The sequence below is a fragment of the Mugil cephalus genome, chromosome 1, assembly GCF_022458985.1.
Source record: "Mugil cephalus isolate CIBA_MC_2020 chromosome 1, CIBA_Mcephalus_1.1, whole genome shotgun sequence".
In the NCBI taxonomy this organism is placed as follows: domain Eukaryota; kingdom Metazoa; phylum Chordata; class Actinopteri; order Mugiliformes; family Mugilidae; genus Mugil; species Mugil cephalus.
The window spans coordinates 29,019,504-29,041,901 of record NC_061770.1 but is presented as its reverse complement, the minus strand read 5'-3'; the positions used below and the strand labels follow the sequence as shown (position 1 = coordinate 29,041,901).

General features: G+C 40.8%; 1 protein-coding gene across 1 annotated transcript in view; it reads right to left on the bottom strand.

The window, feature by feature from the left end:
* Window positions 1–22,398, bottom strand: part of corin (corin, serine peptidase) — a 32,324-nt gene that overhangs the window by 8,624 nt on the left and 1,302 nt on the right. The window contains exons 2-17 of the mRNA XM_047585744.1: window positions 22,080–22,242; window positions 17,066–17,341; window positions 14,908–15,019; window positions 13,229–13,333; window positions 10,393–10,667; window positions 10,184–10,297; window positions 8,891–8,998; window positions 7,629–7,739; window positions 6,770–6,892; window positions 6,340–6,450; window positions 4,356–4,587; window positions 4,092–4,234; window positions 3,883–3,990; window positions 3,692–3,805; window positions 2,144–2,254; window positions 834–957 (exon numbers count right to left, since the gene is read on the bottom strand). Of these exons, the coding sequence (XP_047441700.1) occupies window positions 834–957; window positions 2,144–2,254; window positions 3,692–3,805; window positions 3,883–3,990; window positions 4,092–4,234; window positions 4,356–4,587; window positions 6,340–6,450; window positions 6,770–6,892; window positions 7,629–7,739; window positions 8,891–8,998; window positions 10,184–10,297; window positions 10,393–10,667; window positions 13,229–13,333; window positions 14,908–15,019; window positions 17,066–17,341; window positions 22,080–22,242 (2,330 nt within the window). The remainder of the gene's footprint in view (window positions 1–833; window positions 958–2,143; window positions 2,255–3,691; window positions 3,806–3,882; window positions 3,991–4,091; window positions 4,235–4,355; window positions 4,588–6,339; window positions 6,451–6,769; window positions 6,893–7,628; window positions 7,740–8,890; window positions 8,999–10,183; window positions 10,298–10,392; window positions 10,668–13,228; window positions 13,334–14,907; window positions 15,020–17,065; window positions 17,342–22,079; window positions 22,243–22,398) is intronic.

Here is a 22,398-nt window from a genome sequence, read left to right as displayed (position 1 = left end):
AGCAGCTAGTCTGTTAGCTCATTAGTAATTCACTGAGCAGTTAACCTGTTAGCTCATTAGTAACTTTCTGAGCAGCTAGCCTGTTAGCTCGTTAGTAATTCACTGAGCAATTAACCTGTTAGCTTGTTAGCAATTTACTGAGCAGCTAGCCTGTTAGCTCGTTAGTAATTCACTGAGCAGTTAACCTGTTAGCTCATTAATAACTTACTGAGCAGCTAGCCTGTTAGCTCGTTAGTAATTCACTGAGCAGTTAACCTGTTAGCTCATTAATAACTTACTGAGCAGCTAGCCTGTTAGCTCGTTAGTAATTCACTGAGCAGTTAACCTGTTAGCTCGTTAGTAACTTACTGAGCAGCTAGCCTGTTAGCTCGTTAGTAATTCACTGAGCAGTTAGTCTGTTAGCTCGTTAGTAACTCATGCTAGCTACTAGCTAGCTGGTTGTGCTCGATAAACTGTGACCGGGCTGCACAGCTACTTTAGTTCCGTTTTGTAGTTACGTTATAGCCTCGTCAAAAACCAAACATTTAAAAGTGAGACTGAAGTTTATATATTTGTTTTAAATAAAAGTAACGTCAATACATTTGAAGACCAACATCGTATTTAAGACATTTCATGAGATTTTAAGAGAATTTTAGACATTTTTAGGCCCTAAATTCAAATTATTGGATTTTACATTTTCTAAGATGTTTTAAGACCCTGCGGATACCCTGGTCTACACTGGTATGACGTAAATAATCTGAGTCGTGTATGTGTGTCGTCCTCTGAAGTGACGGAAACAAACGTGTGTGTGTGTGTGTGTGTGTGTGTGTGTGTGTGTGTGTTACTGACCTTACCCTAGTCCCAGCTGGTTGCAGGTCAGTTTACTGAGCTCGTGGTTCCACTCGTCACTGCAGACCTGATACTCTGCTGCCGTCTTAAACACCGTCAGGACGGAACCGGACTGATCGGACAGGGACACTGCAGAGACAACAGTCACACAACGGCATTCACATCAGATCAGATTAGATTACAATGTTTTTATTGACCCAGTTTGATTTCGTCTAAATCCTGCAGGTTTTAATAAGTGACATTTAAGACGTTTTAAGATCATTATGGGTTAAATGTAAGTCCTGCACTGAGTATGAAACATAAAGAAAACTAGAATAACCCAGAGTTACTTTAAAAGTAACATTCAACTATTAACTCCACTAATGAAGAACAGAAATTTAAGAACTGCTCATATTTAAGACTTTTTAAGGCCTTAAATTTTGATTATCAAATTTTAGACTTTTTAAGTCTCCACAGAAACTTTCCTCAAGCGTATTTAGAAACCCTGAGGGAACAAATTACCTGCGATAAACCTGAGATATCGGTACGATTATTACAAAACAAACAATATTCAAACTGTTTTCAGTGCAAAATTAAACTTTAAAGTAGAACAAATGCCTAATAATAATAAAAAAAAATACATTTTGTGTAAATTTTACCCAATAATTTAAACCATTTATTTACCTATGGACACAGACGTGGATTTAGCGAAGCAGCGTTAGCTTTGGTCTGGTTTGTTTTGTTTTTGTTAGATGGTTGAACAGCTTAGTTGTGTTACTCTGTGGGTCAGACACAACTCTGAACTCTTTCATTATAACTTGTGTAACGTCACTAAAACACCAAAACAGATCCAGACGATGGACGTGGATCCTTTTGACCACGGTGCTCCTCTCTACTGTCCTCATCAGTCCACTCAGTAACTTGAGCTTAATGAAACTTCAACCATGTGTCGCCCCCTGGTGGTCGGCTGACTGCTGCTTGATCAGATGCAGCAGATCATTTTAAATGTAAACATCACAGACAATCAGGTTCATTTAATTGTGACAAGGTCGTGATGATAATTTTGTCATTTTTAATCAGATACTAAATATGAAATGGATAGATATCAATGGTGGAGTTTCTCTGGGAAGAATCTGGGTCTCATATTATTTTACTTATTATAATAACGTAAAATATCACTTCATGCAGATGACACACACCTCTACACACTTCTCCATCTCTACTCATAACTACTTTTTTCTTTTTTTTTAACAGTTTACTTAAACTCATTAGTTGAGTTTGAAGGAAGCCGGAGGTTCTTGTGCTCCTCCAGAGTAAAAGTGAGTGTTGGTCGTACCACAGTTCCACTCGTCGGAGCTGTCTGAGCAGTGCTTCACTCCGTCACACCACAGAGTCCGATGAACACACTGGTGGTTGTTACAGGACAGCTCGTTGTCTCTACACACCGCTGAGCACAGACCAACAAACGTTGTTAAAGACACAGTCAACAAGTCAGAAATCTCTGCACCACAGAGAAAATCAAACGAATATTATCTCATATCAGTTCAGAGTTCATGATCATCTATTACGTTTAAAGCAATTCTCCACTTTCTGGCTCATTGCACAGTGCTCAGTAAAAGTCCCACCCTCTCCCCCCTGCCTGACCTCTGACCTCCCTGTCCTGCGGGAAGTCAGGACAGGGAAAGCCGTGGGAAAGCGGAGGTAGAGTCAGAGGTAGAGTCAGATTCAGAGGCACCAAGAAGTAAAAACAGTCATTTTTATTTTTAAGTGAGACACAGCTGCAAAAACAGTTTGTTTAATCACTGATCAACTTTGAGATATTTTTGCTATTTTGCTTCATTCATTCATCTTCTTTCAAACTATTTTTTAGTGGTCAAATGCTCATTCATGTGTTCATTTCACTACGTTATATCTGTTTTGTTCCTCTAATATCCTCCTAAATTCTCTGAAGTCAACTTTCTGCTGTGAGTCTCGTCTCTATCCGGTATAGGAGGAACTGTTGTGAAGCTCTTTATCGCCTGCAGTCTGTCAGGTCCAAATATGGTCATATCCTGTCTATTGGAAACCAATGGTGAAAGTAGAAAGGTTGATCTGAAGTTAAACTCTCATTGGTTGGTGTCGATTTCTGACAACGTGGTTGGTTCAGAAGTGACCTGATATTCTGCCTCTAGTCTGAGTTTATCTGAGAGGGACATTTAAAAATGCTGTGAAGTCTGATATAAGAAGAAAATTACAGCTCGAATTATCAAGAAAAGATGAAGGAGAGGAGAGAGGAAGTCAGACTCATCTGAGTTCATCCGGACGTAAACTGTCTTTAGTAAAAGGAGACGAAGGTGGAGACGATCAGCAACGGATCAAAAAATGAACATCTAATCTGATATTTATTGATATTATATATATTGATATGATTATATGAGATGTTCTGAAGGATCTGAGTAGATTTGATTTTGGTTCATAGTGGTTTCCAAGAAAAATAAAATGTTTAAAATTAGTTTTTCTGCTACTTTGAGCCAGAAATCTACTACATTCTGCAGGTACTTACAGAGGAGATTTATCATATATCATGCAGAGCCTGATTTATAGAACATTTACTCCTAAAAACATGGTAAAAATTAGATTTTTTATTTTTCATTTGCATATTTAAATATAAATTCACTATTGGTCAGACTTTTATCACAAATACATAAGAATATATGAATATTGATGGATTTCTTCCATACACTTATTAGAAGATGACAAAAGAAAAGAGTAAAATGCCTGAAAGGAAGAAATGATTTAAAAACAATATTATCTCATATCAGTGACTTATGAGAGGAAATTTACTACAAAAGTCTTGTCCCTGCACGTCACTAAACAAAAAGTTTCAGATTAAAAGTTGTCTCACTGCAGTTGGCCTCGTCCACCAGCAGGGGGCAGTCTGGGAATCCATCACAGATCATACTGGCCTTAATGCAGACCTTACTGCCGGGACACTCCCACAGAGCGCGCTCAGAGCATCCTGTTGGACACACAGACGTTAGTTCACCGCGGAGTTATGGGGAGACAGAGCTTTTATTTTGAAAAGTCCCCACTCACCACAGTTGTCCTCGTCGCTGTGGTCGTCACAGTCCAGGTGTCCGTCACAGCGCTTGGTCGCCAGGACGCAGCGACCCGACCGGCACTTGAAGTGGCTGGGGGAGCACTCTGTCGCCACGGCAACCCACCACACAAAAATAAAATATAAGGAGGAGGGACATGGAGGACGCAGACAGTCCATCATCATCAGCATCAGCATCATCACCTACCGTCCACCCCGTCCTCCGGTAGAAGGCAGGTGGCGTTCCCTCCCTCCTCTGGAAACTGACTACAGTCAGAGTCCTCAGGCCACTGCAACCCCACAATGCCGAGCACCGACTCACACTTCTCCTTGGCGTTACGGCACAGAGACCTGAGACAATAAAATAAAATAAGAGGTCAAACTAGACCTGTTAGAACTAGAACAGAGCTTTAATTAACAGTGAATGTGGACGTGGACGTGAGGGGGACGTGGACGTGGGGGGGGGTCTGACCTGCAGGGTGGGACCTTCTGCAGACTGACCGGGTCACATTTGGGTACCAGGAGGGTGCAGGCGTAGAACATGAGGTACTGGTAGCAGCCGGTCTGGACCAGGGCCGGGAACAGGGAGGACTCCCAGGACACGGAGCTCTCCCTCTGGGACAGGTGGCCCAGGTAGTTGGGGTAGCTGGTCAGGTTGTACGGCAGGTTCATGCACAGCTCCAGGCTGATGGGTTCACAGCGAGCTGGAGGCAGAGGGCAGAGTGAACGACCACATCCCACCACCAGGGGGAGACACCGACCTTCATATGCATGTAGCTCTAAAACTGAAGGAGTCTGATCCAGGGTGTTCTCATTGGTCATTATCTGAATTATACTGTCACGGTATGAAGTGAGTGAGATTAGGTGATGTTTGTAGATGACGCTAATATATTTTGCTGAGGGAGTGACCTGCAGGAACTAATACAAACAGGAGAAAAGGAAGTGACTATTTAAAGTCGTTGGTTCAATCCCAGTAGATTCTCAGTAGTTGAAACTTAAACAAAAGCCATGTTGTTTAGGGGAGACAGTAAAAAAAATAATTAAAGGGAGTGGAAAGTAATAGAGTATATGAAATAAAGTTTTGGAAACTTTAGTAGATCAGAAAATTTGTTGGAAACCACATGTAGAGACACACAAAACAAAAAGTATCCAGTTCAATTCTCTATAAAAGAAAAGCTCACATCTATTATTCACGTCACTGATAATACCATACATGACATACGTGTTTGTAAATCAAATTTAGATCCATCATTAATAATAAATAATAACTACTATACGAGTAATAAATAAAGTGGGTTATTCAGATATATAATATAATAGATAATGTATTGAATGTGGCTTCACTGTAGATACGGTGTATAGACCAAACACACATGCTAGGGCTGTCACCACGTCACATTTTCACGTCATAACAAAATGTCACGATAAGAATGTTATCAACAAAAAATGTAAATGATAACGGCAAAATCCAGAAAATGCTTCTTTAACTTCACAGCGTTCCTACATATTTGAAATCCAGTGTGAGCACATTCCGACGCAAAGTGTGGCATTTATCAATCTGTACCTGTGCTTAGAAAAGTATTCAAATTTACGCACAACTCTGATCGTGCATACACACAAACTCTAGTGGTAGAACAGTGGAACTACACGTAGAACCGTCTCAGTGTTCAGCAGCATCTCAGACTCGGTCTCTTGTAATAATGTTCATCAGTCATTATCAGACACTTTGAATAATTAACATGACGAGCTATAAAAGACGACCTGAAAAGAAAAGCTGAAGTACATTACTGCAGCTTATCTTGTGTTATTGGAGGATTTTGAGAACTGTGTTCTCAAACACTCTTGTTTTAAATCAAAGCCAACACAGTGCTCATCTCCTGTCCTCCCTGAGATATTTGGCCACAGGAACATTTCAGCATGAGTATGGAGACATATGAGTCATTTCACAGCCGACACTGAGCAGAATCATCTCGACAGTGTTGGATGAAATCATTTCTCTGGTTTACAGTTCCCATACAGACGTCACCAACAACACAAATTAAACCAGGGTTTTGGGTCATTGCCGGATTCACAAACATTTGGAGCCAGATTGACCCAAATCACAATAAACCACAGAATAAATTCAGCTCCGTGAACATGGAAGGATTCATTCAATCAATGCACAAATAACGGGAGATGCAACTACGTCTCTATTAATTAGAATTTTTATTTGTCTTTATTTTAATTTGCTCTGATTAAATTTATTTAACATTTGCGATGCGCATGCATCAATCTGTCCCTGCGCCTCGTTTATAATGAGGAGGACGCTGGTCAATGACTTTAAAGAAGGAACCTGAGTCAACATGAACCACTGAAGCTTCATGACATCAGTCACAGTCACCAGGACATTTCACCTCCCTGACAATGATAATAATAATAATAATAATAATAATAATAATAATAATAATAGGACTCACTGCAGTTGTTGTTGTTGTTTCGGGGGTCACAGGCTGCGTTGCCCCCCCCACATCCTGACTGACAGGAGTTGGAGATACAGCTGGGCTGACCAGGAACACACCCGCCCTGATCTGGAACAACAACAACACAACAACAACAACAAAAAACATGTGAACACCATGAACTCAAAGCAGTCCCGGGACTCAGGTCTGGAGCTTCTTATTAAACCGTCGTCTTTAAAGTCAAGTCAGACGTTTGAATTCCTGGGCTGGATTCAGGAGTTCAGGTTCACATTTGGATTTGAATATTCAGTGTTTGTGTTTGATTAAAGTAGAAAAGTTATAAACTCTCAATCTGACATGAGAACTGGAGCAGAGGGTCTCCTCCATCAGAGTTGTCGTGTTTCTAAATGAAGGTTGTGTAGATGTTGTGTAGAGGAGGAGGTCTCACTCTGCTCTCTGCTGCAGTGCTCCTCATCACTACCGTCCTTACAGTCGTCCTCTCCGTCACAACGGAACGCTGAAGGGACGCACTGACCGTTCCTGCACTCCAACAAGCCCTGGCTCTTACAGGCTGCACGCACACACACACACACACACACACACACACACACACACACACACACACACACACACACAGTGTAAAGTTTAACATGTGTAAATGTTAATGACATGGATGACTAAGGATGAAGCAGTGGACCATCAGAGGAGCCCCCATGAAGATCTAGACCAGTGGTTACCATGGAGACGACCTCCTGCTCCAAGGACAAGACGTCAACATTCAGACTGAGATTAAAGAGTCAAATGTTTTTACTTTTAGACAGATTAAAATGAAGGTAGATTTAATACTGCTGTTTTTGTTTTTGGATTTAAACATGAAAACCAAATAACTGGTTCTATTGCTTTTTCACATTTCGTTTCTGGCTTTAAACTCGAAATCCTAAAACTTCAACCCCACAGATAATCACATGATGTAGACATGGTTCAGATGATGAAGATCTCACAGAAGAAAAGAGAAGTTTAAGGAAAGTCATCTGGACTCAGTTTAGAGAAGACGTTTCATCTGAGGAGCTGAGGTTTAACTAGAGGAGAGAGGTGCTTGTCCCGTCACTTCTTACCTGCTGCTGTTGGCTAGGCTAGTTAGCTGGTGTCTTCTTGTTGGCTGCTAGCTGCTAGCTGAAATAATGACTGTGGGTCCTACATCTTCTCCTGTAAACTCTCCTGAGTCCAGTTGTCTGCCTTGAACACATTGTTTGGACATAAACCAGGACGTGGACTAAATGAAGTCCAGTTCTCTAGAGGAGACTCACAGCAGTTGAGCTCGTCGCTCTTGTCCAGACAGTCGTGGTCTCCGTCACAGAGCCAGTCTCTGGAGACACAACGTCCATCACCACAGCGATGGTCACGGCTCAGATCACAAACTACAAACACACACACAACCAGAGACAAAAACACACAAGTCAAGACTAGAACTGAAGCCTTATTCACACAGGGACTCGTTTAACCTGAGGACCTCCAGTTAGTTAAACCAGAGGTCGTCTGGGATCTGAACCGTTCATGTCAGTAAGCTCTGATCATCTCATTACCAGGTTTCTCCCAACACAGAGGCCCAGAGATGAAACTAACCCAGGTCTGGGATAAGAGGGACACTTATTTAACACGGGATAAATACATTGTTAACCTAATGGCATAAGTCAGTCATTTAGCCATTCATGCTATTAGGCTAACGATACGTACATGAAATACATGAAAAGGCCAAACCTGGTCTAATATCATGACTTATCGGCCCGAAAACGTATAATATATATATATAGGTCAGGAAAACGACTCGCAAACCCGGAAAGGAGAATTTCCATCACCACATGAATGCATCACATCGTACATACGTTTGTAAATATACAAGATGGCGGCAGTAGTGTGGGAGTTTTTTAGTCTAACTTGGGTCAGTGGTGCATAATTTTGCAACATATTTTTTGTATTTGTGAGGAATGCACTTTTCCAGTTTGTGTTTAAATTTTTATTTACCAAAAGTTGTTTTGCATAGAAATGTTTGATTCTACTTGTTATTTTTTTTTTTAAAAAACTTGTGAAATGCACTTTTTCACTTTGTTTACTTTAAACAGGATGCAAAGTATTTCAGGTTTTTATTGGTGATGTTCATTTGAAATATCAAATAATTTAGTTTGACCCTGATCTTTAGCAAATGTTTGCTTGCTAGTGGTTTTTCATCTGAAAAAATAAAAGTCAAACCTGTTTGTTCATTAGTCTTTCTTATCTCCAGGTATGGTATCGGTTATCAGTATTAGTATCAGCCTTTGGAGGCAGAAACTTATGGGTATTGGTTTCAAAAAGAAGTTATCGGATACTTATATACTTATATTTTACCATGTGTGCTGTGTGGAATTATTACTGGTTCTACTGTAGTACTTGTTTTAAACTAGTAACTGCAGGAACTACAACACATGTTATTCATGGTACGACTATAACTGTACATGTGTTTGTCTATAGTTTTCTATTATGTGGAGACGCTTCCAGTCAGTGAGGTCCTCTCAGAGACAGACGTCCATCTCACCACAGCTCAGCTCATCACTCAGGTCTCCACAGTCGTCGTATCCGTCACACACCAGATCAGGAGACACACAACGACCAGTGTTACAACGGAAATCTGCCTCAGGACACACTGGAGACACAAAGACAGGATGAGACGTATAATAATAATAATAGTAATATATTAATGGAGACATCCAAATACAATCTACTTCAGCCTCTGTGTTCATTTACTCCTCAGAGGAGACAGAAGGAAACTACTCTGATGTTCATTGTTGTAGTTTTCTGTCCTTGTGTGTGTTTATTTGTGTTTATTGAGTCCAGAGATAAATAATAAATTAACCGTGACCTGTTTCACTTATTTTGTCTTTATTTGTTCCATTTGTCGTTTCTTTCTGGTTTCACCTTCATCTTGATCTCCTCTTATTTAATCTGTTGAATGTCTTTCTCTCTCCTCTCCTTTATTTTATAGCCAAACACAAAAATCCACAAGGTCAGAAACAGGTCGAGAGAGACGTAGACCAACCCCCCCACACACATCTACATTCCTCTGGTCTGGACCTATAGTGTCTCTTTGCATTTCTTTATATGTCTTTAAGTCACCATGACGACCGCTTCTCTTCTTCTAAAACCAATAAACATCAACAACAACAATAAAGCTTCAGGAGCTTCCATCGGTCCATCACAGGTCACTACGGCAACGACCTGAACCAAAGCTGATGTTTGGAGACAGGAACTAATAATCTGGACAAAGAGGACGCAGTTTGTAAACTGTCCTTCACTCCATTTAAATATTCAGAGAGCACAACCAGCTAGTAAACTCAACCAATAGGTAGCATCGCTACATTAGCATAGCAGCCAAAACCTATTGATCCAACCTACACTGGATAACACAGTACTGAGGCAATACATGTGTACAGGCATTTTATTTTCACATGTGTTCAGTGGCCTGTGACCCTAGTGAGGAAAAGAGGCAGAAGATGAGATCTGTTCACTGACACATGTTCAAGGAGACAACTGCAAACTGTATTTTGACATGTAAATGGCAAGAAACTTGATCCACTGTCTGTGCAATAAACTGGAAATGGATGAATTAAATCATTATTGTCTGTTTGACTTGTCCAGTGAATTATCACTGATTTACAAATATACAACATGTATTTTAAGCTGCATTTAAAATTTGAACTATGTGATGTGAACTATGGAGAATATCGCAATGTATCGAAATATCATAATACTGCACTAATGTATCGTATCGTGACTTAAGTATCATGATGATATTATTGTGTATTATTATTGTGTGTGTTATTGTGCTCACCACAGTGCGTCTCGTCGCTCCAGTCGTCACAGTCGTTGTAGCCGTTACACGCCAGTTTCTGGGGGACACAAATCCCCGTTGCACACAGGAAGTGGTCCTTCCCTCCACAGACGGCTGGCGGCCAATCACAGAGGAGCAGAGCAGTGGGGTCATCAGATCAGAATCACCAACAAGGACCTGAGTGTGTTTGTGTTTGTGTGTTAACTCACATGGCTTCCCTTTAATCTGTCGGGGGGAGTAACAGACGGGTTGGTCGGGGGGCGCTGTCACCGTGGGTGACGACGATGAAGACGATGATGAAGATGACGATGATGAAGATGACGATGATGATGATGATGGGGGGGGTGCAGGTGAAGTGTAGGGGCCGTTGTTGAACTGTGAGCAGCGCAGGAAGTCGGGCCAGGAGGCGTTGAACATGTGGAGGACAGGTTCACAACCTTCTCTGGCAGCTTCACAAAAAGAGGCACAGGGCAACACAACCCTCCTGAAACAACACACACATACAACACACTCTGGTTCATATCTGTTCACGTGATTAACAATTTGAAGACAAGGAATCATCTGCAGCAGAAAAACTCTGAGAGGATGAGGAGACTAAGGAACAAGGGGATGAGGAGACTAAGGGACAAGGGGAGGAGGAGACTGTTGAAGGTGTTTAATGAACATATGTTCGTCCTCATTCTGTCTCATTATTAACGTCGCTGTCACACCAGAGCTGTTTGATTCACTTCAAATGGATCAGAGTTTGTTTCCTCCAATAGTCGCTTCATATGAGCTGGAGTCAAAGATCAACACAACTCTGGTTTGGACCAAACAACTGAACTCTGGTTTGGTTCATAGGCAGTGTTAATGCTCACTGCAGTAAACACAGGACCAAATGCAGAAAGTGATGCAATACGCAGTAAGTGTGTCTAGACAGCAGCTGTATAGAGCTCTGGGCGTCATGTGACTTTTTTGTTGATGCCTTCAAACTGGCAGGAAAACTGAGGAATAACGAACGTCACTGAAAGTCTACAGGAGCCTGGACGATCCACATGGACGCAGCCCGACTTCATGATACACATCCAGTTTTGGAGTTTGTCGACTAAAAACAGCGTCTGTTTGTCGTAACAGCAACATAATGTAACAAGATCGTCCAATCAATGAGCCCTTTTCAACTATGTGAAAGTTTGGTGCATCAGAAATTGAAAGCAGAACTGAACCAAATAAGAAATGAAAAAACAAAAACCAAAGCTCCCCAAATGAACTGAGTTCTCTTGGTCAGGGACTTATTGTTGATTGGATGATGTATGAGGGGAAACCCCTCCCTCCGTCTCTCCGTCTTAACCCAGAAAAACAGTCGGTTTAAAGAAAGTCAACAGTGATTGTGTTTCTTTTCTTTATTTATCAAATGCAGATCGACCAATAACTGATGAGTAATGTTACAACAAATGCTTTTTTCTAGTTTCTATTTTTTTCTTTTTTCAAGTTTATTTTTTAAATGTGCAAACAGCAGCATAAAACTATAACACAACATGACATGGTCCGATGTGTCTGTCACCTTTCATTACAAAATACAAGAGGAAACTATTCTAGAGTGGAGATTAGACATTAGCCATTAGCTAGCTGTGTTGTAGCTTCAATACAACGGCTGTCAGTTGTTAATGTCACACAAGACGCACCAGAGTTCAGTTATTTGGTCCTAATTTCCCTTCGGGGATTGAATAAAGTAATCTATCTATCTATCCAAACAAGAGTTCAGTTGATCTTTGACACCAGCCCAAACAAAGCGACTATCAGAGGAAACAAACTCTGGTGCGTTTAAAGCCAGTAAACATCTCTGGTGTGACAGCGACCTCAAACTCTGTGATTAACGGTTTCTCAGCAGCATCAATAAAACTCAGACTCCCATAATCCTCCTGTAGGAGGTCAGAGGTCAAGCAGAGTTGAAGCCACTGAACAAGTGTGTGTCTAATTTCAGAGGGTGGTGGTTGTGGGTTATTTTTAGATACACACACAGTTGTTGTGTTAACAGCTGAGATTCATGAGATTCATCCCAAACTGATTGTGGTGTTTGAAGAACTGGAACATGGAGGTGATACCAACATGAGTTAACATCATCAACAGTTTAACATTCAGTCGTTGTATATCTCTCTTAGAAATGTTGTGTATAGATTATAGATCAGCAACAGTGGAATCTATCAACCTATGTTTGTATAGAACATCGTCTGGTTGTTCATCAGAAAGTTTGTTGTTTAACAAAGTACAACAATAACTGGAAAAGTATTTTTATTTTATTTTAAATTATAAAACAAATACAGATATCTCAGGGGGTCAACTCTAGTTTTTAATCATAATAAATAAATAAATAGTAGAGGGGGGACCTGGACGTGTGGTCCATCTGTTCCTGGGACATGACAGTGAAAATATGATGAGCTGACCACAAACTACAAACATGTTTCTGACCCTTGTAAATTATTACTGAATGATATTTATTCATAAGTGTTAAACTAATTAAGAGCTAAATGTAGATTCCAGGACCTCTGAACTAGCTCTGGTATTAAAGAATAAATGTGTGACAGCTAAAGATTGATAACTGATATGATGATATAAAACTCTGGTTCATTTAATAAATTTAATAAACAAACACTTATGAACACACATGTCTGTGGATAAAAACCAGGGACTGGAGCAAAGAAACACTCTATGATCTGAGGTTAAACTGTCTTTCTGTCTCTTTCTTCCAACTGTTCTGTTGTTTTTAACTTTGTCTTATGTGTTTGTTTGTTTTTTAAATCGCAGATTTTCACATCTGTGTCGTATTGATTTGAAATAAAAGTCCTTTTTTTTTAATTTATTTTAAATGATGGTCACAGCTCCTCAAACTTGAACTCAGGTTAATTATTAATAATTGTGACCTTTGTAACGGAGCCTTCAACTACAAATCCTGAATCATTTACCTCAGAGACATCAGTTAGAATGTACGTTTGAGTACGTTTCTGTTATAGTAGACGGTTCTAGAAATGAAATCTGATTTGACTGGATCTAAATATTAAAGTGCCCTACCTGTCCTGAGACCCGTCTGCAGAGAAACACTCTGGTAACGCCAGAGAACATCCAAACAGCATGATGTGTCTGTAGCAGGACAGTCTGCTGAGGTAGCTGAAGAACCTGAGAACAGAACCAGAGAATAAACCAGAGAACAGTGTTTCCTCTAGGAGTTTTTCCAGCAGTGGGGCAGGCTCTCCAGGGAACAGTGGCAGCGTAAACAAATGAAACCTGAGTACAGATTTTACTTTTACAACCTATTTATTGAATGTCCAGTTGAAAATGGCTTTTTAAGTAAAAATAAATAAATCGATAAAATTAAATAAATACAAATAAAAACAATAAATAATAATTTCTTGATGGGGCTGTAGAATCATTGGCAAAGTTTGCACCCAGGCTCAGAACAATGAATTTTTCTGTTTGTTTTTCTTTTTACAGAAGAGCTATAGAATGATTACAAGAGTGAACACATTTTTTTTTACCTAAGCATTTATGAGTCAGTAAAAGGCTAATGATACCTGACTAGTGTCATCTTCATCAGGGCCTTTCTCTTCTTAGAGAAATATTTCAACAAGCTCATCTGAAAAATGCAGTCAGCAGTTACCTCATGGCTGTAGATATCAGCTTAATGCTGTCAATTATACCGCTTTCACATCCAAAATCCCAGGTCGACTCTCCTTTAGTACTTTCACATCAGATAAAGTCCCAGGTCGAACCTCCCGCTGTGAGAGCTGCTGCCTGTTTGTTCCTCCCTCATATGTCATTGCGTACATTTCAGATAACGTTACAGTTTGTTGATGACCTGAAGAATGGACCGGTCAAACCCCCGCTCTTTCTAAAGGCTGCTGATATTAGAATAAATCACTGTGTCCTGCCACCAAATCTCCTCTTCTCCTTGGATGCAGAGCGCTGCCATGAATGTTAAAAAAAATTTGAGAGATCACTATACAAACTGATAAACAGTTGCACAGTCGTTGTTCACCTATGAGCTTCCATTAACTTACACATTAATCATGTTATAACACATTTGATTTGTTTGAAAAAACAAAAAAGGATCAAAAATCTCTGGCCTTCAGAGATCAGTCTTTATGGGAGAAGATCAAAACTTGTTTTTGAGCTGAAGCTTCTACAGTGATCCAGTCTGTCAGGCCGTAGAGTCAGAATATAACAGGCAGAAATATCAGAGTCAGAGAGAAAAACCCCGGGTCAATGCAGTATTCCTGTTCACATCGCAGCCCAAAATCCCAGGTCAGTTGCCGAGTCATTGACACGGGTCGACCCTGAAAGGGCTTCAGTTTACTCACGTTACCAACACTGATTTTATTCATCTAAGATACCAATATGTTACTAACGTTAGCTGGCCATCAATATTTTGCAAATGTCTGCATATTTAACTTGTAAAATCTATCATGAGTTATCTTAAGCTAATGAGTCTACCTTTTCTTCGGTAAGTCGCTGCCCTTTTCATTTTACCAAGATACTGTGTGGTTTGAACTTTCTATTAAAGTAGAATCGTAGTCTAAGTTTGAAGTGTTTTGCTGCTACATCGTCTTAAATCAGTCGATGTTATTTGGATGTTGACTCCAGAGGGTTAAACCTAGACCACGACCTGGAGCCTGTATTTGGACCAGCTCCAAACCCAGACTCCTGGAGTCCAACCAGACAAAACAAGAAAAAGCAACTGTGAAAGTCGTTACCTTAGCAACATGTCCACCTCTGAGCTCTTCACCACGGCGACGGAGGAGGATAACCAGGTCTGGTTGTAGGGCAACATGTGACACTGAGGCTCCATGATGGGCTGACAGCTTCCTGTAGAGAGACCATACCACTGTAAGCTTCCTGTAGAGGGACCATACCACTGTACGCTTCCTGTACAGAGACCATACCACTGTAAGAACCAGGGAGGATATAATTATTATATTTATTATGTTCATGTCTCACTTTCTGGTTCTAATTAAAACTTTGAGATGCATCTGGGTTAAAGAGTTTTTGGTTCAGATCTGACTGGGGGAAAACAATAAAATCCAACAAAGTCTGGGTCATCTTCTTCTACTCTATTAGTCCACTTCTCCTTTTCCTCCTCCTCATCTTCTTCTCTTCCTCATCTCTTTCCTCCTCCTCCTCCTCCTCCTCCAAACATCATTTGAGCTGGTCTCCGTGGTAACGCATCATCTCTGTGTCTCATCTCTTACTTTAGAACCGGTCTCTGATCAGTTTGAGGACTGTATTAAATGATCTGAATCTGTCCAATCAGAGGACGGGATGGAGCCAGGCTCATCAGTATTCACCTCAAGGAGAGAGGAGGAGGAGGAGGAGGAGGAGGACAGTGGAGGGACAGAGACGCAGAGACGAGGGGAATATTAAAACAGAAACTGGATGGACGATTTATCAGCGGCCACGCTTGTCCTTCTGTCTTTGAGACGCCGTCCTGGGACAACACCGGAGACAGACATGTCCTCTGAGTCACAGTGATGGACAGACAGTGTATAGGGACATGGTGGAGGACATTTTCACCTCAGACTGAGTCTCAGGTTTCTCGTCCGTCCTGCAGTAATAGAGACTAATAAGATTTTAGCGTTTGACAGAAGAGGACACTAAAATAACACTGAGATAGAGAGGACAGACGGTGGCGGGGTTCATAGTCGTCTTCGTCTGTAGAGTGATCTGAATATTTCACACAGGTTCAACTCCAGACTGAGTTCAGACGGGAGTCAGCATCTGGAAACATCTGCATCACCTGGACCGTCCTCCAGCAAACCAGAGACACTCAGACTAAATAATAATAATAAGCTCTAAAACCCACGGTGGACAGTCAGGAAGAACGAGGCTGAGGAGGATCTGAGAGGACGGGAGGGTTCGTATAGTTGGAGGACTTCAGACAGATATAGATACATAAGTACTAGAGAGGCAGACTTGAGGAAAAGTACAATTACTCTAGTGACTTGAGTAGAAGTTGAAGTGTTCTTGAAGCACCACACTTAAGACTTAGTACTTTTGCACTAATGCCTTTTTTTATCGTTTACTTGCCTTATATTTGTCCTGTATTTTATCATAATCAACTAACTAAAGGCAATACTAGCCCAGTATTTACCCAGTATCGCCCAGCCCCATATCACACATGTCAAACTCAAGGCCAACTGTATCCAGGCTGATCGGTTAGCGTACTGTACGAAAAGAAAACTAAACTAAAATATAGATGACAACACAGCTAACACACACAGACACACTGAAAAAGCCAAATACCAGCGAAAGTTTACAGGTTTATGCTAACTTAGCTCCACAGCTAGCTCCTCACGATGCTGGTGGATGATGGATTCTTGTTGTGATGTGATCGCGGTATCACCGCTCCAGGTCACATATATATAGTTTTTGTTGTTGTTGTTGTTTTTTTTTTTTTTTTTTTGCCCACTTAACAAAAACCTTCCCGGTCATTCCACATCATCGACCTTTTAATGTCGAGTCATCGAGCCAAAGTCGTGAGAACTTACATTTTCCCATCGTGATGTCGTCAGTTAGAGAAGCGGCTAACGGCTCATATCAACAAGGTAAACATGTACCGGCACCACGCAAGCGCACAACTAATTAAATATGTTTAAAATGTCCCAAACATGCGTGCGTTGCCATTCGCTAGCAGTTCTGAATCAGTTCCCAGTGGACTGGGACAACTTTCCTCCACAACAAACTCCAGCAAATGAAGTCCCGAGTGATGACATCAACAGGAACCACATTTCCCATACCCCCCTGCTGATAGCCATCCTCATCCTCACTAGCTGAGTTTCCATTACAGTTTTTCCCAAAATAAAAGCGATATTTCTGTCATTTGTACGCGTTTTCATTGAAAGGTGTAGCCGATACCTGCGTCAGGTGCTGGGGTGGTGCTTGTTGGCCAGGTGGTGCTCAGCGACCTCACTGACGTAAGCCAATCAGGAGGCTTCGTGTATGGATGGGTGGGCGTGGCCTGAGAAGACGAGGCCGTAGGGGGCGTGGTTTCGTCGCGGCTTCGTAGCGTGTACGTGACGTTTTCAGCCTCTGACGTGAAGGACGGGACGATTGTGCTGTTGCTGTGGTAACCGGGGTCACGATCGGCGATTGGCTCCGGGGAGGGGAGGGGGCTGATGTTGCCTAGGATACCTGGAGAGAAATAATAAAAACGGAGTAAAACGTCTGCGGTGAAGAAGTTGTGTAAGAGCTGGATCGTCATGGTCTGGTCCAGCAGCACGTTAATGATCACTGGTTTTAAGATACATACATACTACATACAGAAAATAAAATAAAAAAGATACATACATACTACACACACACACACACGCACACACACAAACAAGATACATACATAAATAGAAAACATACTACAGAATAAGAATAAATACTATAGAAACAGAGAGTCAACAACGACTGAAGGTTTAACCTGAAGGTCTCTGCATCCACATTAGTGGATTCATACCTTCATTCATTCATTCATTCGACCCTTCCTTCCTTCTTTTCTTCTTTGCCTCCACTCTTTGCCTCCTTCCTTCCTTCCTTCCTTCCTTCCTTCCTTCCTTCCTTCCTTCCTTCCTTCCTTCTTTCCTCTCTTTCTCCATCGCTCCATCCCTTCGCCTCCTTCTTTTCCTTCCTTCCTTCTCTCTTTTTCTTTCCTCCCTCAACTCCTTCCTTCCTTCCTTCTATTCTTCTTTCCTTCCTTCCTGACCAAGTGGGTGGATGTGGACCAGATGTTCTGGGTCTGTGAAGTCTATCTGGGTTTAACTGGTGAACATCAACCTCCTCCACTGACAGTTCACTTTGTCTGTGGTGACATGAAAGACGAAGGACGAGCGTCTGATGAGACAAAGCCGCGGTGTCGGAGTGATGGCGTTACCATGGTGAACGAGGCCGAGACCGAGCCATTAACATTTCATCTGTCACACTCAGACACAGAGGAGCTGACATCGGCTTCATCTTCTCACGTCTTCGTACTTCGTACGTCTTCTTAACGTTAGGACAACAAGAGAGAAACATGGGAAGGGATTCTACCCAACTCTGAAGACACATCAGAGGAAAATTTATTCTACACAAAATAATTCATAGACATTAGTTAACCACATCAAGACCCAACAGAATGAGTTTATTAATTATCTGTGCTGGGAGGATGGGAAATAAAAAGCACGCACTGTGGGAGTGTTCAAAGATCCTCTCCTTTAGATCGTTATTTTAGAATTATATAGAATTTCAGTAATGTGTGCACGGATTATTCTGAGGTGTTGGACGGAGCTGCAGGTTCCCACGCTGGACATGTGCATGATGGAAAACATGGCATGTGTGAAAACGTCGGGATTCAACGGTAGAAGTGATCAATGGGACAGTGCATCACAACCTGCCCTACATATCTCTCTATATATGGATATAGTTTTAGGTTAAATCATCTATTTATCTCCCTGGAAGTATTTTTTCCTGTTTATTTTGTTAATGTACACAAAAAACTCCTAACCCTCCTAATGATTTGAGGTGTTTAAAAGAGAACACATGTCTCAGGTTGGACCTTTCACAATTTAATGGAAGTAAATGGACATTTGACTTTAAGTCCAAAAATAAAACTAATTTACTAATTTACACATAAACTGAATCCTGTTTTTATTCATATATATATGTTTTCTATAAACATTTAACAATGTTTATAGAAAACATCTGAATGATACAAACACGGGAACAACAAAAATACGCCTCAGGGTCACAAAATGAGGGTGATGTTTCATATCCGATGACACAAAACAAAACAATAATGAAAATGAAGAGGTTTCTGGTCCAAAATTTCCTTCTTAAAGAGAGACTCGATAGTTTTGAATGTACTTTCTGTTGTGTGTGTGTCCATGTTAGCATGATAACGTTAGCTTCTAGCACCAGTAGTTACCTTTGAGAACATGTTCCTATGTTGAAGGAAGAATAGTTTTCATTTGTCAAAGGAATATGTTGATATTCACAACATATTCTGTTAGCCAGCTGTTAGCTTGCTAGCTGATAGCCTCGGTTGCTTAGCACCACTTACAGCTGTGTAAACCCTAAACCTTTTGTGTCTATCTGTGTCGTAACGATGGATTATATTAGAAAACAGCACAAACTTCAGAACAAACCACATTCAGTCAGTTGTGATGAGCTACATTTATGTAGCATTAGCTGTAAGCGCTGGTAGGCAACTGTTAGCATGCTAACGAGTGGGTAGCCTAATGTAGAACATGTGTAACACATAGGAAAAGGATGAGGCTGTTGGGAATGTTAACGTTTTCCTCAAACATCTTATATTAAATGATTTAGAACATATTAACTTTTCCTCCATTTCTGAAAATGATGATACAACCACCAGAGGGCGCCGTTTCTTTAGGTGAGCACGGTGAATATAATCCTAGCAATGACCTCTCAGTGTGAAGAAGAATTCTTCTTTTAAACGCTTTAGGTCATCGATCATTGATCCAAATATTAAATACTCAGACAGACCAGCGCTGTGGTGTTTCCAGAGTACGGGAAACTTGTCAGTTTTCTGAGATATTTTGCCTGGAGCCTAAAAACTTGCGATAAATAAAATAACGATGAAGCCGGAGATGAAATGAAAGCGGTCTCATCTCCAGTCAGAATCCTTTCACCAGCCGACCGGCTGCACATATGTTTTAATATTAAATATGACTTTATGTAACAGGCCGGTTTATTTTTAGAGTTAAAGTCACAACACGAGCGCCGGTTAAAAACCTGGGAAGATTTAAATATTTATTGTCATGTTATTTTATTTATTTTGTGACTCATACGACGAATCAAATGTGAAGTTGTTTGGTTTCCACAAGAACAATGAGGCGTGAGGCTGATGGAGGGATCCATCATCCACCCTCCTGAACTTATCTCCACCACTCTGTTTGTGTTGAGGCCTCTAGTGGACGTTAGAGGAACTGCAGCTTTTCCTTTCTTTCTTTCTTTCTTTCTTTCTTTCTTTCTTTCTTTCTTTCTTTCTTTCTTTCTTTTCTTTTCATTCTCTCCATCTCTGTTTCGACGAGGTCCATTAAAGACGTAACAACCAGAGACGCTTTACGGCGTCAGAGAGAAGGAAATGAGCCGAGGATAGAACGTAGCAAAAAAGAGAGAGGAGGAGGAGAGAAAGAGAGGAAGGTGGAAAAAGAAAGAAGAAAGATGTAAAAGAGAGATGACAAAAAAGAAGAAAGAGGAAGAGAGGAGAGAAAGAGAGAAGGGAGGAAGGGAGAAAGAAAGAAGAAGAAGAGAAAAAGATGGAGAAAAGAAAAAGGAGAAGGAAGAAGGATAAGAAAAGAGAAGAAAGAAGAAGAAAGAAAAGGAAGTAGAAAAAGGGAAAGGAAAGAGAGATAAAAGATGAAAGAAGAGTGAAGGGAAGAAAGAAAGAAAGAACAAGGGAAAGAGAAGGAAGAAAGAAAGAAAGAAGAGAAAAAAGAAAGAAAGAAAGAAAGAAAGAAAGAAAGAAAGAAAGAAAGAAAGAAAGAAAGAAAGAGGAAAAGAAAAAGATTAGGAAGAAAAGAGAAGAATAAGAAGAGGAAGGATAAGAAAAAGGGGAGAATAAAAACAGAGATGGAAAAGAAGGAAAAGAAGGAGAAAAGACACACACACACACACACACACACACACACGACGCACACACACACACACGTATGATGAAATGAAGATGGAAAGAGAGAGAGATCTCGTCCTCCATCCCTCCATCAGAGGAGGATGAAAGGAATAAATAAACCAGAGAAAGAAAAGATGAAAGGAATAAATTAAAGGGTGGGAGGAGAGGGAAGGAGGATGAAAGAGGTTAAATCCTTCGTTCCATCCCTGCGTAAGTTCTGTCGTTTTTTCATATATATTCACTCCCAACAGTGAAAGAAAAGAGGATGAAATGAAGGACAAAAGCAGAAAGAACGAATGAAGGGCAAAGAAAAGACGAATGGAGTGAAGGAAGTGAAAGAGGAGAAGAAGTGGTCTCGGTCCATCCCTCCTTCTCTTCTCTTTATGAGTCGATCGTTTCTTTGCAGTTCTTCACTTCCTTCATCTCCTCCTTTTCTTCTTTCATTCCTCTCGTAGATTATCTCATTTTAGCCTAGCCTAGCTTCATTTAGCTTAGCCTAGTTTATTTTTGCCTAGTATAACCAAACCTACCTATTCTAGCCTAGCCTAGCCTAAATCAACCTACTTAGCCTTAACTTCCCTAGCTTAAGCATAAATTAACTTACCTAGCCTAGCCTAGCTTAATTTAGTTTAACTTCAACAATCTTACTTTATCTTTACCTAAAGTAGCTAGCATAACCTACGCTACTTTATTTTAGCGTAATTTATCTTAGCCTAACCTTACCTAACCAAACCTACATTAACCTAATTAGCCTAACTTAATCTACCTAGCCTAGCCTTGCCTAAATTAACCCACTTAGCCTAATTTAGCTTAATAATAATAATAATAATAATGATAATAATAATAACAACAATGCATTGGTTTTATACTGTGCTTTTCCATTTTTAGATGTTCAAAGCGCTTACAATTGTATTGTAACTAGCAGCTAGCCTAACTTAACTTAGTTTAACTTAACCCAGCTTTTTTTATCTTTATCTAACCTAACTAGCCTAGCCCAAGCTATATTTGCTTAGCTTAATTTATCTTAGCCTAACCTAACCTTATCTAACCTAATCTACATTAACCTAACTAGCCTAGCCCAAGCTATATTTGCTTAGCTTAATTTATTTTAGCCTAACCTAACCTTATCTAACCTAATCTACATTAACCTAACTAGCCTAACTTAATCTAGCCTAGCCTTGCCTAACCTATCTTAGTTTAGCTTCATTTTAGCCTAACCTGTGTGTGTGTGTGTGTGTGTGTGTATGTGTGTGTGTGTGTGTGTGTGTGTACCTGTGAGGACCAGGACCAGCAGCAGGACTCCAGCCAGGAGGCTCACGGTGGGAACCAGGATGTAGAGAAGAAGTCGAAGGTGATTGGTGGATCCCAGCTTGTGCGGACACGCCTCTCCGCCCATCCTCGCCTCAGGTCCTCGTGTCTGGGGGGGTCCTCCAGTCTGAGAAGGGAGGGGGGCACATGTCAACAGGTAATAAATGCAGGAAAACCTCCTCCTCCTCCTCCTCCTAACTCTAGCCCTCGTGGCCCTTAAGACCAGGCTAAGCCCCGGGTTATTTTTACAGAGGGGTGAGGAGGGTGAGGATGAGGAGGAGGG